This window comes from Phascolarctos cinereus, unplaced genomic scaffold, assembly GCF_003287225.1.
Source record: "Phascolarctos cinereus isolate Bilbo 61053 unplaced genomic scaffold, phaCin_HiC Scaffold_2;HRSCAF=192, whole genome shotgun sequence".
Lineage (NCBI taxonomy): Eukaryota > Metazoa > Chordata > Mammalia > Diprotodontia > Phascolarctidae > Phascolarctos > Phascolarctos cinereus.
Genome location: NW_027555625.1, coordinates 37,098,180 through 37,117,737, shown reverse-complemented (window position 1 = coordinate 37,117,737; position 19,558 = coordinate 37,098,180). Strand labels below are relative to the sequence as shown.

The following is a 19,558-nucleotide window of genomic DNA, read 5'->3' as shown; positions in this document are numbered from 1 at the left end:
ACCCATTTTGACTTTATTTTGGTATATGGTGTGAGATTTGGGTCTGTACCTAGTTTCTGCCATACTCTTTTCCAGTTTTCCCAGCAGTTTTTTTCAAAGAGTGGGTTCTTATCCCAGAAGCTGGGGTCTTTGGGTTTATCAAATAATAGATTACTGTAGTCATTAACTATTGTGTCTTGCATATTTAACCTATTGCTTTGATCCACCACTCTATTTCTTAGCCAGTACCAAGCAGTTTTGATGATTGCTGCTTTATAATACAATTTAAGATCTGGAATTGCTAGGCCACCTTCCCCTGCATTTCTTTTCACTGGTTCCTGTGATATTCGGGACCTTTTGTTTTTCCAAATGAATCTTGTATTATTTTTTTAACTCTATAAAATAATTTTTTGGTAGTTTGATTGGTATGGCACTGAATAAGTAAATTAGCTTAGGTAGGATTGTCATTTTTATTATATTAGCTCAGCCTACCCATGAGCAACTGATGTTTTCCCAGTTACTTAGATCTGATTTTATTTGTGTGAAAAGTGTTGTGTAATTCTGTTCGTAGAGTTCCTGGGTTTGTTTCGGTAGGTAGAGTCCTAAATATTTTATAATGTCCACAGTAAGTTTAAATGGAATTTCTCTTTCTATCCCTTGCTGTTGGGATTTGTTGGTAATATATAGAAATGCTGATGATTTATGTGGGTTTATTTTATAGCCTTCAACTTTGCTAAAGTTGTTTATTATTTCACGTAGTTGTTTACTTGATTCTTAGGATTCTCTAAGTATATCATCATGTCAGATGCAAAGAGTGATAGCTTTGTTTCTTCTTTGCCTATTCTAATACCTTCAATTTCTTCTCTTATTTCTAAAGCTAACGTTTCCAGTACAATATTGAATAACAGTGGTGATAATGGATCCTCATTTCACCCCCGATCTTATTGGAAATGCTCCTAGCCTGTCCCCGTTACATATAATGCTTGCTGAAGGTTTTAGATAGATGCCGTTCATTATTTTATGGAATACTCCATGTATACCTATGCTGTCTAGTGTTTTTAATAGGAATGAGTGTTGTATTTTGTCAAAAGCTTTTTCTGCTTCTATGGAGATGATCATGTGGTTTCTCTTGGTTTTGGTGTTGATATGCTCAATTATGGTGATAGTTTTCCTAATATTGAACCAACCCTGCATTCCTGGTATAAATCCTACCTGGTTGTAGTGTATTATTCTTGTGATAAGTTGCTATAATCTGTTTGCTAGTATTTTGTTTAAAATTTTTACATCTATATTCATTAGAGAAATTGGTATCTATAATTTTCTTTCTCTGTTTTGACTCTTCCTGGTTTAGGTATCAGCACCATATTTGTATCATAAAAAGAATTTGGTAAGACTGCTTCTTTACCCATTTTCCCAAATAGTCGGTATAGTATTGGAATTAATTATTCTTTAAATGTTTGAAAAATTTGCATGCAAATTCACGTGGCCCTGGAAATTTTTTCCTAGGGAGTTCATCAATGGCTTGTTCAATTTCTTTTTCTGAGATGGGGTTATTTAAGTATTTTACTTCCTCTTCTGTTAATCTGGGCAATTTATATTTTTGTAAATATGTATCCATTTCAGTAAGGTTGTCAAATTTGTTGGCATATAGTTAGGCAAAATAATTCCTAATTAATGTTTCAATTTCCTCTTCCTTGGTGGTAGGTTCAGCCTTTTCATTCTTGATACTAGTAATTTGGTTTTCTTCTTTTTTTTTTTAAATTAAATTAACCAAAGGTTTATTTATTTTATTGGTCTTTTCATAAAACCAGTTCTTAGTTTTATTTATTAGTTCAATAGTTTTCTTAATTTCAATTTTCTTAATTTTTCCTTTGGTTTTTGATATTTCTAATTTAGTGTTTAGTTGAGGATTTTTAATTTGGTGGGGGTTTTTTTGTAGTTTTTTTAGTTGTATGCCCAATTGATTGATCTCCTCTTTTTCTAGTTTATTTATGTAAGCATTTAGAGATATAAAACTTCCCTAAGAACTGCTTTCGCTGCATCCCATAAGTTTTGGTATGTTGTCTCATTATTGTCATTCTCTTGAATGAAATTATTGATTGTTTCTATGAGTTGTTGTTTCACCCAATCATTTTTTAGGATTAGATTATTTAGTTTCTAATTATTTTTTAGTCTATCTTTCCATGGCTCTTTACTACATGTAATTTTTATTGCATCATGATCTGAAAAGGATGCATTTAATATTTCTGCCTTTCTGCATTGGATTGTGAGGTTTTGTACCCTAGTACATGGTCAATTTTTGTGTCTGTGCCATGTATGCTGAGAAAAAGTATGTTCCTTTCTGTCCCCATTCAGTTTTCTCCAGAGGTCTATCATGCTAACTTTTCTAATGTTCTGATCACCTGCTTAACTTCTTTCTTGTTTATTTTGTGGTTAGAGTTACCTAGTACAGAGAGGGGGAGGTTGAGGTTCCCCACTAGTATAGTTTTGCTGTCTATTTCTTCGTGTAACTCCCTGAACTTCTCTAAGAATTTGTATGCTATACCATTTGGTGCATTTAAGTTTAGTAATGATATTACTTCATTGTCTATGGTACCTTTTAGCAGGATGTAGTTTCCTTCCTTATCGCTTTTGATTAGATCTATATTTGCTTTTGCTTTGTCTGAGATCAGGATTGCTATCCCTGCTTTTTTAACTTCAGCTGAAGCATAATATATTCTGCTCCAGCCTTTTACCTTTACCCTGTATGTGTCACTCTTTTTCATATGTCCTTCTTGTAAACAACATGTTGTAGGAGTATGGTTTTTCATCCATTCTGCAATCCGTTTCCGTTTTATGGGAGAGTTCATCCCATTCACATTCCCAGTTATGAATACTATCTGTGTCATTTTCTCCATTCTTTTTTTCCCCTGTTTATGCTTTTCTTTCTCCTTTAGTCCCCTCACTAGTGTTTTGCTTTTTGACCTCCTTCAGTCTCTCTTCCCTTCTATTATCCCTCTCCCTTTTCTTCCCTTTACCTTAGTGCTTCTTTCCTCCCTCTCTTTTCTTTCCCACTCTCCCTCCTACTGCCCACAGGGCAAGTTGGATTTCCATACCCAATTGATTATGTTGTTCCCTTCCCAAGCCAAATCTGATGAGAGTAAGGCTCAAACAAGGCTCCCCCCTCCCTTCTTTCCCTCTGCTGTAATAGGATTTTGTGTCTTTCCCTGTAATGCAATTTATCCTTGTCTGCCTCCTCCTTTCTCAGTACATTTTCTAAGATCAGATTGATCCACTTATTTGGATTCATGTAACCCACTTGATTAGAATTTTTTTTATCAGTACATCAAAGTCAACTAATATCCACCTTCTTTATGTATACTCCTTTAAGATGGTGTAATAACAATACAGTTCTCAAGAGTCGCAAGTGTCATCTTCCCTTGTAGGGATGTAAACAGTCTGCCCTTATTAACAACATATTGTATCTTTCTGTCCCATACATGTTTTCATCTTTCTTGAATCTTGTACTTGCAGATCAAATTTTTTGTTGAGCTCTGGCCTTTTTATGAGGAAGGTTTGGAAGTCCCCTATTTCGTTGAATATCTATCTCCTGCCTTGAAACATCATGCTCATTTTTGCTGGGTAGTTGATCCTTGGCTGCAATCCAAGCTCCTTTGCCTTATGGAATATCATGTTCTATGCCCTGTGGTCCTTTAATGTAGAAGCTGCAAGGTCCTGTGTAATCCTTACTGTGGTTCCATGATATTTAAATTGTTTCTTTCTGGCTGCTTGCAGCACCTTCTCTTTCATCTGGTAATTTTTTAGTTTTTTATTATATTCCTTGGCGTTTTCAATTTGGGATCTCTTTCAGGTGGTGAGGTGTATTCTTTCTATGGTTATTTTACCTTCTGGTTCTAGGACTTCTGGACAGTTTTCCTTTATGATTTCCTGAAAGATACTGTCCAGGCTCTTGTTCTCATCATGATTTTCAGGTAGTCCAGTAATTTTTAAATTGTGTCTCCTGGATGTGTTTTCCAGGTGGGTTGTTTTACTGATGAGGTATTTTACATTTCCATCTATTTTTTCATTTTTTGTTTCTGTTTGATTCTTGCTCTCTCCTAGAGTCATTAGGTTCCATTTGTCCTTTTCGAGTTTTTAACTGATTGTTTTCTTCTGTTAGTTTTTGTACTTCTTCAGTTGGCCAGTTGTGTTTTTTAGGGACTTGTTTTCTTCATTGTACTTTTTTTCCAGTTGGCCAATTGAATTTTTAAGGTCTCTTCTACTTCTCTCATTTGACTTTTAAAATCCTTCTTGAGCTCTTCTAAGAAGGCTTTTTGGGCTTCAGACCAGTTCTTATTCCCTTTTGATGTTGTCCTCTTCAGAATTTCTGTCTTGATTTTCACTCTTCTCATAATATGAATCTATGGTATGTTTCTTTTTACTCATGGTGTTTCTTTGTTCCCTGGCCTTTAAAGAGATTGAGCTGTCCAGCTGAGGAACAGAGGGTACTGACCCAAGCTTCTTGTGTTGGGAGCCTAGGTCTTGGTCACTGGCTGGGTCCAGTGTGCTGTGTGCTGGGGCCTCTTATGTTGGCAGTTGGAGGCTGTAGGGTTCTTGCAGGTTACCTCATGTTGGGCTGGAATCAGCAAGGCTGGAACTTTCAGGCAATTCTGGGTTACCTGCTTTTCCTTTCCTTTAGCTTTCTTCAGCTCCTTTTAGATGGGTGGTCCAGGGTGTTTATCTGCCTAGGGCCCCTTGCTGTGCTGCCTTCCTCGTTTCTGCTAATGCACTGGGAGATTCCTTTGTGGTAGAGTGCTGAGGCATCTGGTGGTTTTCTGAGCTGGTTTCTTCTGGTTCCCCAAACCCCCACCCCGCCACTGAGGCCCTGGGAGGTCCAGGTGTTGGTGTTTGCCTGCTCTACCACCTGGGCTTCAGGATCTCTTCCTGGTTCACAGTTGGGAGGCTGTAGGGTTCATCATGAGTCCTTCAGAGTTATCTTGGATCATTGTATTCAGCTGTAATTTTTAATGGCTGATTGACTTGAAGCATAACTAATCATGATGATAAAAATATCTTAAATTGCCATTAATTCAGGATGAATAAAAAAAGAAATAGAGCAGTTTAGAAAAGAGTAGTGGGGAGACAACAAAGCCTGAAACAAATTATTCTTGTGATAAAAGTTACCAAAAGATTTTTAAAATCTAGCTTGGAGGCAAGATCAAAAATAGTGAAGACCATATTTCAGCGTTGATAGTGTGATGGTGATGACAAAGGGATACCTGTGAGAAAGCTAAACAACTAAAATCTTCCTTGGCTTTTGTTTTCTCATTGAACAGTGATGAACTTTGAAGTAGGAATGAGAGCCCAGAAAGTGTGAACAGGAAGTGGATGCCAGAAGTAAAAGTCAGGATCCAGCTGTTCTGATAGGAGTGTATAATGTGCTTCATTGCTTAGCCACTATTGTGTGTCTCTGAAGAGAGGGTAGATTCTGCAAAGCCTGGGCTAGTGACTTTGAATTCTCGCACATTCCTACAATACATGAGTAAATGAGTGGTTAGAGAGAAAGGGTTTCTTCTGTTTCTTCTGTAAGGCTTTGTGCTATTTCATTATAGTCATTTCTAGAAAAAAGATTTTTTTCCTTCACCCTCTAAATTATATCCTTTATACCAAAAAAGTAGTTGCATAAAAATACCAATGATAGTAACTTTATGTGACAGTTCATTAAACATTCTCCTCTAGTGATCGCCATCTTCTCTGTTTCAGAAGTGGTAACATTTTTTTAGATTTTATTCATAATTGATGGAATAAAACAAGCATTTCCTTAACAAAGTACAGTAAAAAAGATGAACGTAAAAAAGATGAAAATCCAAATGTGGTATGCACAACTTGCTATTTTTTTCAGATGTACAATAAAATTATCATGTAAATTTCTTTTTTTGCTTCTCCATTTCAGCCTAGAGATAGCTACCATTAGACACATATGGTTTTATATATACAAATTATTCTACACGTACTTCCGTGTATTAGTTCTTTCTCTGGATGTAGATAATGTCTTTCTTCATATATCCTTTGTAGTTAATTTGGGTATTTATAATAGTCATAATAACTTATTCATTCAGAGTCGTTCCTAAAATATTGCTGGTACTGTGTACAGTGTTCACTTGGTTCTGCTCATTTTTACTCTTCATTATTTCTTGCAAATCCTTCTACGTTTTTCTAAAATATTTTAGCTCATTTCTTATAGTAGTAGTGTGTATAGTAGTATTCCATCACAATCATGTACTACAGCTTCTTCAGCCATTCCCTAATTGATGGGCATGCCTGCAGTTTCCGTTCTTTGCCACCACAAAGAGAGCTGGTATAAATATTTTAGAACATATAGGTTCTTTTCCCTTTTCCCTATTCATCTTTGGGAATAGACCAAGTAGTAGTATTGCTGGGTCGAAGAGGATAAGTAGTTTAATAACTCTTTGGGCATAATTCCATATTGCTCTCCAGAATGGTTGGATCATTTTACAATTCCATTAACATTGAATTAGTGTCCCAATTTTTCCACATTCTCTCCAACATTTGTCACTTTCTTCTATCATTTTCGCCAATCTGGTTGGTGTAAAATGCTATCTTAAGGTTGTTTTTTCTGCATTTCTCCAATCAATAATGATTTAGAGGAATTTTTTATGTGACTAAAAATTATTTTGTTTTCTTCATTGGAAAACTGCCTGTTCATTTCCTTTGAGCATTTATCATTTGGGGAATGACTCATATTCTTATAGATTAGACAAAGTTATATATTTTAGATGTGAGACCTTTAACTGATAAATTTTGTATAAAATTTTCCCTATGATTTTCTCCTTTCTTTCTAATCTTGGCTATATTTCTTTTATTAATACAAAATCTTTTAATTTCATGTAATTGAAATTCATCCATTTTGCACCTAATTTTGCTGTCTCTTGCTTATTCATAAATTATTCACTTATCCATAAGTCTGATAAGTAATATGTTCAACTATTTTTTCCAGTTACTTAGCGCCTAGCATATTTTTATTTTCATTTTTTACTTATATTTTTGTAATTTTGTGTATTATATCTGGTTGAGTCTGCTTATTTTACACTGTGTCAGTTATATCTTCCTTTGCTTCTCAGAATTCTATATTGTCATTTTTAACTGTATAATGAGTCCAGTGTTATTCATGTGTTAATTTTTTCTAGCTATTGTTTGAGAGTTCAGTTTGTTTCCAGTCCTTTGCTGCCCCAAAGAGTGCTCTTATAAATATTTTTGTGTAAAAACTAGTTGTGGCCTTGGTCTGGTGATAGAGAAGGAATGGCAACATGGTACAATGAGAATAACCCTGGATTTGAAGCCAGGAGGACCTAGCTCAAAGTACTCATCTACCATTTACTCCCCTTTTGGCATTAAGCAAGCCATTTTCCCCCTTTGGGCCTTACTTCCCTAATGTGTAAAATGAGATAATTGGACTATCAAGTCTCTTCAGCTCTAAATATATGAACTGGAAAGTAGTGGTCCTTTAACACCCTTTTCAGCACTAAAAGTTTTCACATGCTGTTACAAGAGATTGTAGTCCCCATGCTTGCCTTTGGTTCATGGTTCCAGGAACTAGAACACAATCATGGTCATTCAGAGCGCCACATCTTAAGAAGCACAGTGATTAGATGAAAAGAGGAAAGTAACTGCCTTAGTTGTGAAGAGGTCAGGCTAATTGGTCAAAGGGACTATGCTTATTTACCCTGGAAGAGAAGACTTAGGAACAGTATATCTTAAGTTATTTTCATTTTCATTATTTTATTTCAGCAAGTAGAAAAGAAAATTATATTACTGCTTGAGCTCAGCATGCAGGAGTAGGAGTCATGGTGCACATTGTTAGAAAACAACAACAACAACAAAACACCACCCACACACATTTAAAAGTGATGTCTTTGTAACAACTTACAACAATAAGCATTTATTAAATGCTATAAAGTGCCAGGCACTTTGCTAAGTGCAGGGATGCAAAAGATGGCCTTATATAATGCCCTTTCTTAAGGAGCTTAGCCTAATAGGAGAGGAATTCTTTTGTAAACATTTTATTCATTTAATTTTTAATTTAATGAACAAAGAAGCATTTCCAAAATATAGTATGGTTAAAAAAAGATGATTGCGTATGAAATTGAAAATCTATCTATTATGTACAACTTGCTTTCCTTTTAAATATGTAATAAATTATATAAATTTCTTTTTTTCCCTTCCATCCCCAACCCTAGAGATGGCTACAATTTCACACACAACACACACACACACTACACACACCCCTGATGTAAGATCATTCTATACATACTTCTATTTATTAATTCTTTCTGGACAGGAATTAAGTGCCTGCTATATAACAGGCATTGTACTGGGAACAAATGAATAAATGAAACAATGCCTTGTGGCAAATGAAAGATGAAATGACTGAGGAAACAAATGTTCTGTCTTTTGAGCATATCAGTTTATTAAGCAGTGCATGGTAATTGCACAACAAACTGGGACCAGGCCCCTTCCTTAACTTAAGTCTGGACCTGAATATGTGGGGAGATGTAATTTTCTACATTAGAAACAATTAAACAGGACCAATTAATTACAAGGAAATAATACAATAGTAGGTAATCTGATTTCTAATTGGAGGAAAGATCAGGGACTTTCCATGTTGGTAAGGGAAAGGCAACAGGTTCAGTTCCCTGAATTCAGAAATGAGTGTCCCACTCCCCTGGGTGTCTGTATACAATCAAAAGAACATGGAACAATAATTAATTGTTAGGTATGGGGTCAGTTTTCAGGTAAGACATACGAGTTGCTTTGAGATGTTCAATTGTGAGAAAACTCCTTACATCAGTGTTTTTGTATCTGACTGGGTTCCTGGTGAGCATGGGTTTCTTGGTCCTTTGTTAAGAGTCTCTAAACAGCAGGTTGAGGAAGTCTTGTTTCCCAGCCACACAGGGCTAGTTTCAAACAATGCAATAAGGTTTTCTCTCAATTCCCACAATTGAATAAATTTTTCTCAAAAGACAGAAGTTAGACTATAGCTATAATTGAATAGAAAAAGGACTGAGCTACCTCCAGAATTGAGTCACAAAATGGAGTTAGTATGGTTGACTCAGTTGCCTCAATGTACCACTTGCTGTCCTAATGCCTTCAGTTCCCTCACACTGCTGGCAAGCAGTTTACATTTATTTGAACTTCATAAGAGTTAGAGCTATAGCTGGGTAAGCACAAATGTTTTTGTTATTTCAGGAATCAGTGACATTCAAGGATGTGGCTGTGGAATTCACCCAGGAAGAGTGGGTACAATTGAACCCATCTCAGAAAAAGTTGTATAAGGATGTGATGCTGGAGAACTATAGGAACCTGGTCTCTTTGGGTAAGAAAAGCCTTGGTGTCTTGAAGTCTTGCTATATACTATGCCAACTCGAGATTTTATTTGGCATAGAAGTTATTCTTTGGCATAGAAGAGGAAAATAATACTTATCCTTTTGTAACCCATTGACAGATTACTTGTACTACTTGTTTCCAGGAAAAAAGTCTTTGCTTAGTATCCTTGGAAATTGATTTCCTGATTTGTTGTTATCCTTGAGGATGTATCTTCCTCTCTCTGTTGGTTCAAATCCAAGATATTCTTTTTAATCTCAATATATGTTTCATTCATGCACAGTATTCCCACCGTCCAAGCAGTCAAATGAACTATTTTTTCCTAAATCCTACTCAGTAATCCATTCTACCATAATATAGAGTATCCTTCAGTGGTCCTTTGTGCTATCCTTGAGGTCTTCCTAGCATGCCTACTTGAGGGTTTTGACTGGCTTTGAATTCTTTTATTACGTTTTATGGATTTTTTAAAAAATGTAATTTCTTCTCCCTCTGCCACCTGAAAAAAAAGGAAAAGGAAAAAACCCTACTTTTCCCTCCAACCAGCCCATTAAGGCTCTCTTGGTTGGGGAAAAATCTCAGACGAAATGAGCTAACATAGTGCCCTTGATGGTGTAAGGTACATTCAGCACCCTTATTACCCCACCTTTCTACTAAGAGTTGGAAGGAATATTTCGTCTACCTGTTCTATGATGGAACTCCAAGATGACTCCCTAGCTCTTTTTCCTTTTCAACAAACAGGATTTCCAGTTTCCAAACCAGATGTGATCTACCAGTTGGAAAGAAGGGAAGCATCTTGGATGCCAGAGGCAGATATTTCAGGAAGCAGCTGTCCAGGTGACTATATAAAAACCAAGCAGTTGGGTCATTGCAAAATAGTGATCTGTTGGTCATTTTAGGTCAAAACTCTTGTAAAACGTTGAACAGAGTGATCTATCAAAGCTTCTTAGATCTGTTGAGAGGAGCTGAGACTTTAAAACTTTATTTTTTACCTCAGGAACTCACTCTTTTTTTTTTAATGTATCTCTTTACTGAAATGTACCTCCAGTCTCAAAGAAAGTTGTTGCATCTGTACAAGGCAGTTATTTCTCTCGTTCATTGAAGATTATCTTATTTTAAGCAGGTATTCTCTGCCTCACTTGCATGAATTCATCCTCCCTTTTAAATTTTAAAACATTAATATTTTATTTAATACCTCAATCAACTTATCAACTTAATTATGTAATATTAATATTAAAATAAAACTTTCAGATATTAAGTAATGTACTCTTTTTGCTTCTCATTTCTCTTCTGATATTTTCTTTTATTTTGTTTTTGTGATTATGTTGCTTCGCTGCTGTTATTTTTAAAAATATTTAATCCTAACCTGATTCTCATTTTTTCAGTCTGTCATGTTATGTGTCATCCTGTTTTTCTTTATGCTTTGAAATCATATTATTTATCAAGGCACAATAATGTGTTCATATGACTTGATTAACCATAACCCCATCATTGGACGTATAGGTTTTCATTATTTTGGAATTTCACAAAAAGCTATTGTGAACATTTTAGAGAGAGTTCTTTGCTTTCAGTAATATTTTGAGGGTATAGACCTGGTAATAGGACCATTGGGTCAAATGATATGAGTAGTTTTGTAGCTCTAAAATTACTATGGTACTTTTAAGAAAAATGGCAGCAGCAGTTTCATAAGTAGGTCATTTAATAAGTTATCATTTTAAAGAATATTTGGTAATCTAATGGCTGTTTATGGACACCTGTCAGTTTTTTCATTTTTACTTCTTTGATTACCAGATTTTGAGTAATGTTTCAGGTCAATATTAATAATTTCTCTTGTCAGAAATACTTGTATGTCTTACTCTTACAAGTTTTAATCAATTCCTTACAAAGTAGATGTGTTGGATTTTTTGAGGAAATTTCTGGCAGCAATTGTCACATTTCCCCCCTCATCTTTCTTGTTTATTCTCTTTACTTCATCTATTTATTTCTTCTCCTCACTCTAAGTTCTCTATTTCCTTTCTGTTCAATCTTTTTTTCCCTTACTATTTTAAGCTCATATGGTAAGACTACATTTGAAGTTCTCAAAGTCATGTGTTTTTTTTTTCTGAACAGTCTTATTCCTTTCAAATGTCAACCACGTACAGCAGAATTAAGGGTTAATTCATCCTTCCTGGTAATTTCATCCTTAGTCATTTCATTTACGTATGTTACCTTTGAGTCTTCATACTTTCACATAAGATAAACTGATCCTTAGCGAAAGACTAGTGAGACTTGTCATCTCAGGTGAGAAGGCAAGAGAATAGTTCTGTTGCGGTTTCTTGGTGTGTTGTTGGCAACACCATCTCAAAGAATTCAGGGGCAGCTAAATGGCACAGTGGATAGAGCACTGGACATGGATTTGAACTCAGGAGGACCTGAGTTCAAATCTGGCCTCAAACACATAATACTTTCTAGCTGTGTGACTCTGGGCAAGTCACTTAATCACAGTTGCCTCACCAAAAAATTAATTAATTAAAAAAGGGAAATAAAAATATCAAAGAATTCAGACTCAGACCACTTCTAATCCAAGTATTGGCATTTATTGAGGATTGATGCCCCTCAGAATTAGGCTGGTTTCCAAGAGGAACCAGGAACTTAGGAGAAAGCAAGATGGATTTTTAGAGGGTAACATGCAATTACATAATAGAAATGATGAGTATTAAAAAGGCAGGATGGATTTGTTAAGGGATTAGGTAATGCTGGGGGGTCCCTTCTGTGGTTTGGTAGTCATACATCCTAGTTGTGCTGCCCTCTGTTTGGCTAGCTTTGTGGTGCTGTTTGGTCAAGATGGATAGTAAGGTACCATGGGCCTGTCTTGGGCTAAATGGATGATGTGATTGTGGTTGAGTATAAGAATACACCTGTTCAAATACATGAATTGGATTCAGAGGCAGTGGCTAGCTAGGGCCACTAGCTATATTGAGTCTGGGGGGCCTGTGGTGTGGTTAAAGCTAGATTAGGTGGTTAAATCATTGAGGCCTTTAAGGAAGTTAGAATATTGGGGCTGAGGCAGCTTCATCAGTTCTAAAATCTTTGAGCAACTAAGAACTTTGGGAAAGGGGGAAAAAAGGCAGGGTTAATTGGCTCTTTATTCTTCCTTTCAGGGAGCAGAGAATTTACTGGAGATAAACCTCCTGAATGTAATGAATGTGGGAAGGTCTTCAGGAGCAAGAATCATCTTGCTGTGCATCAGAGAATTCATGCTGGAGAGAAACCTTATGAATGTAGTGAATGTGGGAAGCCTTCAGGATTAAGAAACAACTTTCACTACATCAGAGTTCATTCTGGAGAAGACCTTATGAATGTAGTGTATGTGGGAAGCCTTCAGGATTAAGCCAAAACTTTCTCTGCATCAGAGAATTCATACTGGGGAAAAACCTTATAAATGTAATGTATGTGGAAAGGCCTTTACTTGCAAGACAAGTCTTATTCAACATCAGAGAATTCATACTGGAGAGAAACCTTATGAATGTATTGAATGTGGGAAAGCCTTCAGGATTAAGAAACAACTTTCACTACATCAGACAGTTCATTCTGGAGAGAGACCTTATGAATGTATTAAATGTGCGAAAGCCTTCAGGATTAAGCAACAACTTTCACTACATCAGACAGTTCATACTGGAGAGAAACCTTATGAATGTAGTGTATGTGGGAAGGCCTTCAGGGTTAAGCAACAACTTTCACTGCATCAGAGAGTTCATACTGGAGAGAAACCTTATGAATGTAGTGTATGTGGGAAGGCCTTTAGTATTAAGATACAACTTTCACTGCATCAGAGAATTCATACTAGAGAAAATACTTATAAATGTAGTATGTGTGGGAAGGCCTTCACTTTGAAGGGAAGTCTTACTCGACATCTGATGATTCATACTGGAGATAATCCTTATAAATGTAGTGTATGTGGAAAGGCCTACAGGATTAAGATAGAACTTAGAATGCATCAGAGAATTCACACTGGGGAGAAACCTTATAAATGTAGTGTATGTGGAAAGGCCTTCAGGATTAAAAAACAACTTTCACTGCATCAAAGAATTCATACTGGAGAGAAACCTTATAAATGTAGTGTATGTGGAAAGGCCTACAGGATTAAGATAGAACTTAGAGTGCATCAAAGAATTCATACTGGGGAGAAACCTTATAAATGTAATGTATGTGGGAAGGCCTTCACTTGCAAGAAAAACCTTACTCAACATCAGAGAATTCATACTGGAGAGAAACCTTATGAATGTAGTGAATGTGGGAAGGCCTTTAGGATTAAGAAACAACTTTCACTGCATCAGAGAATTCATACTGGGGAGAAACCTTATAAATGTAGTATATGTGGGAAGGCCTTCAGGAGTAAGTCAGGGCTTATTGTGCATCAGAGAGTTCATACTGGAGAGAAACCTTATGAATGTAGTCAGTGTGGGAAGGCCTTTAGGAGTAAGTCAGGGCTTATTGTGCATCAGACAGTTCATACTGGAGAGAAACCTTACGAATGTAGTCAGTGTGGGAAGGCTTTCAGGAATAAGTCAGGGCTTACTGTACATCAGACAGTTCATAGTGGAGAGAAACCTTATGAATGTAGTGAATGTGGGAAGTCCTTCCAGGGTAAGTCAGAAGTTACTGTGCATCACAGAATTCATACTGGAGAGAAACCTTATGAATGTAGTGAATGTGGGAAGGCCTTCATGTGGAAGGGAAATCTTACTCGACATCAGAGAATTCATACTGGAGATAATCCTTATGAATGTAATGAATGTGGGAAGGCCTTCAGGATTAAGATACAACTTAGCCTGCATCAGAGAATTCATACTAGAGAGAATCCTTATAAATGTAGTATATGTGGGAAGGCCTTCACTTGGAAGGGAAATCTTACTCGACATCAGAGAATTCATACTGGAGATAATCCTTATGAATGTAATGAATGTGGGAAGGCCTTCAGGATTAAGATACAACTTAGACTGCATCAGAGAATTCATACTGGAGAGAAGGCTTATGAATGCAGTGAATGTGGAAAGGCCTTCTGGAAGAAGTCACATCTTACTGAGCATCAGAGACGTCATACTGAAGAGAAGCCTTATGAATGTAGTGAATGTGGAAAGGCCTTCAGGATTAAGTCAGGGCTTACTGTGCATCAGACAATTCATAGTGGAGAGAAGCCTTATGAATGTAGTGAGTGTGGAAAGGCCTTCAGGAGGAAGTCACATCATACTAAGCATCAGAAACTTCATACTGGAGATTTTCTTTATGAATGTAAGGAGTGTGGGAGGGGTTTCCTGTACAACTCAGACTTTACTCGACATCAAAAAATTCATACAGTAGAGAAAGCTTATGAATGTAGTGAATGTATGGAGGCCTTCAGGAGTAAGACACTACTTTATGTGCACCAGAGAATTCATACTGGGAAGATGCTTTATGAATGTAAGGAGTGTGGGAAGGCTTTTGCCTGCAACTCAGCACTTATTCGACACCAAAGTATTCATACTGGAGAGAAACCTTATAAATGTAGTGAATGTGGGAAGGCCTTCGGGATTAAGACAAAACTTAGTGAACATCAGAAAATTCATATTAGAGACAATTCTTTTGAATGTAAGGAATATGGGAAGGCTTTCCCCCACAACTCAGATCTTAATCGACATTAAAAAATTCATACTGAAGAGAAACCTTATGGATGTAATGAATGTCAGAAGACCTTCAGAGTGAGAGTATAACTTAAAGCATTAAGGAGAGATACTTTTTTAAACAATTTTTTTAGGAGAGAAATATTAAGAGAGTAATGCATGTAGAAAGGCCTTTAGACTGAGGACAGTAGTTCTCCATCAGAGAATTCATCCTAGTGAGATTCCTCACGAATGTGAGGAGTGTGGGAAGGCCTACATTGCAATTCAGATCTTATTAGATATCAAAAATTCATGCTGGAGAAAAACCTTATGTATGTAGTGAATGTGGGAAGGCCAAATTTATACCTTATGAATATAATGTATAAGGGAAGGCTTTCCAGCTGAATGTATCTTTTACTCAACATCAGAGCATTCATACTGGAGAGAGACCTTATGAATGCAGTGAATGTGGGAAGACCTTCAGCCTGAAGATACAACTTGCTCAGCATCAAAGAATTAATTCTGGAGAAACTTTTCAGTTTGGAAAGGTTTATAGACTATGGACACCACTTTATGTCCATCAGATAATCTACTAGAGTGATTCTTCGTGAATATAAGGAGTGTAGGAACATCCCCATCTAACTAGATTGTGATTCTGAAGTCCCTAGATGTAGTTTCAGAGAGTATTTAGGCTCCCTGGGTAAGAAGATATCCCTCCCCTCTGCAGAGGCCTCTAAAGGAGCAAAAATTTAGTGTTATCCTTCCATGGGCTTCAGGGAGGGAGATATGCTGGCTGAGCTAGAGGTTACTTAGTATTGGGAGAGCATTTGCATCTATTTTGATCCCTGGAAATATGGCATGCAAGATGCTTGGGATGACCTCTTGGCCATGAGATGAGCCTGAGCCTAATATGTCCTGAGTAACTGTTGACCGTGCTTGAGGCATATATCACATGACACGTGAAAAAATGAATAAGATTCCTGTCAGGATTAAGGAATATAAACAGAGCTTTCGATGCAGAAATCAAAGCTAACAATAATAATGAAAGCTGTAAATCACTATTAATTAGAGAAATGCAAATGAAAACAACTTTGATGTATCAATTCACACTACCTCAGATTGGCCATCCTGACAGAAAAGGAAAATGACAGATTCTGGTGGGGATGTGGAAAAATAGAGACATTAGTGCGCAATTCAGAACTTGTCTGACCATTCTTGAGAACAATTTGGAATTGTGCCCAAAGCGCTATAAAGCTGTACGTACCCTTTGACACAGCAATATCACTGCTAGGTCTATGTTCTGGACAGACAAAAGAAAAAGGTAAAGGATCTATATGTACCAAAAATATTCACAGTATAAATTGAGGGGATGTCCATCAATTGTTGAATGGCTGAAGAAGTGGTTGTATATAATTTTGATGCAATGTTATTGTGCTCTAAGAAATGAGGGAGATGTGAATAATATGTAGTTATAATATATAATAGCATTATGTAGTTATAATAGTATACAGTAATTGTATAGACATCAGCACTTTTGGATCCATTAGCCTATCAGTGCTGGTACTCCCTCCACTGGTGCTGATGGTGATGATATCATTACCCACCTATAGCTTCTCTTCCTACATGCCTCTTATCTGTGTCCCATGAATCTTCATAGAGGATTACACTACAAGGTGAATGCCTTTCATATTCCATAGTGACCACTATGACCCACAAAACATTATGAAATGCAAAATGGATAATTTTGATTATGTTAAATTGAAAAGTTTTTGCACAAACAAAGCCAATGCAACATTAGGAGGGAAGCAGAAAACTGGGAAAGAATTTTTATAACCAGTGTCTCTGATAAGGGCCTCATTTCTAAAATATGTAGAGAAATATATAGTGAAATTTATAAGAATACAAGTCATTCCCCAATTGATAGTCAAAGGATTCATATGAACAGTTAGTTTCCAGATGAAGAAATTAAAACTATCTATAGTCATATGAAAACATGTTCTAAATCATTACTGATTAGAGAAACACGAATAAAAACAACTCTGAGCTACCACATCACACATATCAGATTACCTAAAATGACAAAACAGGAAAATGACAAATGTTGGAGACGATTTGGGAAAATTGGAACACTAATACATTGTTGGTGGAGTTGTGAATTGATCTAACCATTTTGTTTTTCATTTTTATTTTTATTTTTTTGGCTAGGCAATATGGTTAAGGTCACAGAGCTAGTAAGTAGTATGTGTCTGAGGCCAGATTTGAACTCAGGTCCTCCTGAATCCAGGGGCGGTTCTCTGTCACTGCTCCACCTAGCTGCCCTTTGATCCAGCCATTTTGGAGAGCAATTTGGAACTATGCCCAAAGAGTTATAAAAATGTGCATATCCTTTCACCCAGCAATAGCACTTCTAGGGTTGTATCCCAAAGAGATCATGACAGTGGGAAAAAGACCCACATCTACCAAAATATTTATAGCAGCTCTGCCTGTGGTGGCAAAGAAGTAGAATTGAGGGGATGCCCATCTATTGGGGAATGACTGAACAAGTTGTGGTATATGAATGCAAAGGAATACTATTGTGCTATAAGAAATGATGAGCAAAACTTCAGAAAAACCAGGAAAATCTTGTATGGACTGATGCTGCGTGAAGTGAGCAGAACCGGGAGAAAGATGTACACAGTAACAGCCATGTTGTGCAGTCACTAACTTTGATAGACAGTCCTTCTCAGCAATGCAAAGATCGAAGACATCTTCAAAAGTCTCATGATGAAAAATGCTATCCATATCCAGACAAAGAACTATGGAGTTTGAATGCATATTGAAGCATACAATTTTCTCTCTTTTTTTCTTCTGTTTTGTTTTGTTTCTTCTTTCTCTGGTTCTCTTATGCGTTCTAATTCTTCTTTACAACATGATTAATGTGAAAATATGTTTAATAGGAATGTACATGTAGAGCTTAATTAGATTTCATGGCGTCTTGGGGAAAGAGGTGGAGAGAGAGGGGAGAAAATTTAAAACTTAGAAGCTTTTGGAAGTGATTGTTGAAAACTAAAAATAAACAATTTAATTAAAAAAAGAAAAAAGAAAAAAAAAAATGCTCTCACTAATCATTATAGAAATATAAATTAAAACAACTCAGAGATACTATCTCATACCTATCAGGTTGTCTAATATGACGGAAAAGGAAAATGATAAATGTTGGAGAAGATGTGAGAAAATTGGAACACTACAGCATTGTTGGTGGAGTTGTTAACTGATTTGACCATTCTGAAGAGCAATTTGGAACTATGCCCAAAGTGCTATAAAACTGTGCATACCCTGAGATCTGGCAATATCACTACTAGGTCTGTAGGCCAAAGAAAATATAAAAAGGGAAAAGGGCCTAGATGGACAAAAATATTTATAGCAGCTCTTTTTATGACAGCAAGCAATGACAAATTTAATTTTAAATTTAATATAAAGAAAAGTATCTATTTTACATTTTATAATGCTCTCTGTGGGTCATTTGGTCATAAATTCTTCTCTTCTCCATAGGTCTGATAGGTAGACTATTCCTTGCTCCTCTAAATTGTTTACAGTATCAACTCTTTATGTCTAAATCATGTACCCATTTTGACCTTATCTTGGTATACAGTATAAGTTGTTGTCCTATAACTAGTTTTTGCCATATTATTTTCCAGTTTTTGTTAAATAGTGAGTTCTTATCCCAGAGCCTAGTGATCTATTCTACTGATCCTCCATGCTATTTCTTAGCCTGTACCAGAGAGTTTTGATAGTTACTGCTTTATAATATAGTTTGAGATCTGGTGTTGTCAGGCCACCTTCTTTTGTATTTTTTCTTTCATTCATTCCCTTAATATTCTTGACCTTTTGTTCTTCCAGATGATTTTTTTTCTTATTTTTTCTATCACTATCAAATAATTTTTGGTACTTTGATCGGTATGGCACTGAATAAATAAATTAGTTTGGACAGAATGGTCGTTTTTTATTATTTGGCTCAGCCTACTCATGGGCAATTGATATTTTTCCAATTGTTTAGATCTGACTTGGTGTAAAAACTGTTTTGTAACTGTGTTCATATGTAGCCTCTGGGTTTCTCTTGGTAGGTAGACTCCCAAATATTTTATATTGTCTTTACTTATTTTAAATGGAATTTCTTTTTCTGTGTCTTGCTGCTGGGCTTTGTTGGTCATATATAGATGATCTGTGTGGGTTTAGTGGCCTTTTTTACCTAGCCAAAAACAAATCAGTCTGGGAAGGGAAGACCCTCAGGGTTTCTGGCCAAAATAGAAACAGCTGCTATTTTCATCCACTCTGAGCAACCAGAGCCCAAATGAAGAACACTTACATTTAGAAGGTGTGATCTTGAAGAAGATCTAGCAAGGGAGAAAGAGAAGGACAAGTAAGATAGGGAGAGTGAGAACCAGTAGAGTGTGGTATCCTGAAAACCTAGGTAGAAGAGAGTATCAAGGTTGAGAAAGTAATTAATGGAGTGAGAAGTTGCAGAGAGGTCAAGGAGAATGAAGATTGAGAAGAAGCCCTTTGAGTTGGCAACCAATGTATCATTAATAACTTAATAATTTATA

General features: G+C 36.3%; 1 protein-coding gene across 1 annotated transcript in view; it reads left to right on the top strand.

Moving 5' to 3' along the window:
• The first annotated feature begins 9,228 nt into the window (after positions 1-9,228).
• Positions 9,229-19,558, top strand: part of LOC110204107 (uncharacterized) — a 68,045-nt gene continuing 57,715 nt past the window's right edge. The window contains 5 exon segments of the mRNA XM_078149114.1: positions 9,229-9,352; positions 10,099-10,194; positions 12,498-12,670; positions 12,729-15,074; positions 15,377-15,458. Coding sequence (XP_078005240.1) covers positions 9,319-9,352; positions 10,099-10,194; positions 12,498-12,670; positions 12,729-15,074; positions 15,377-15,458 — 2,731 coding nt within the window. The 5' untranslated portion in view covers positions 9,229-9,318.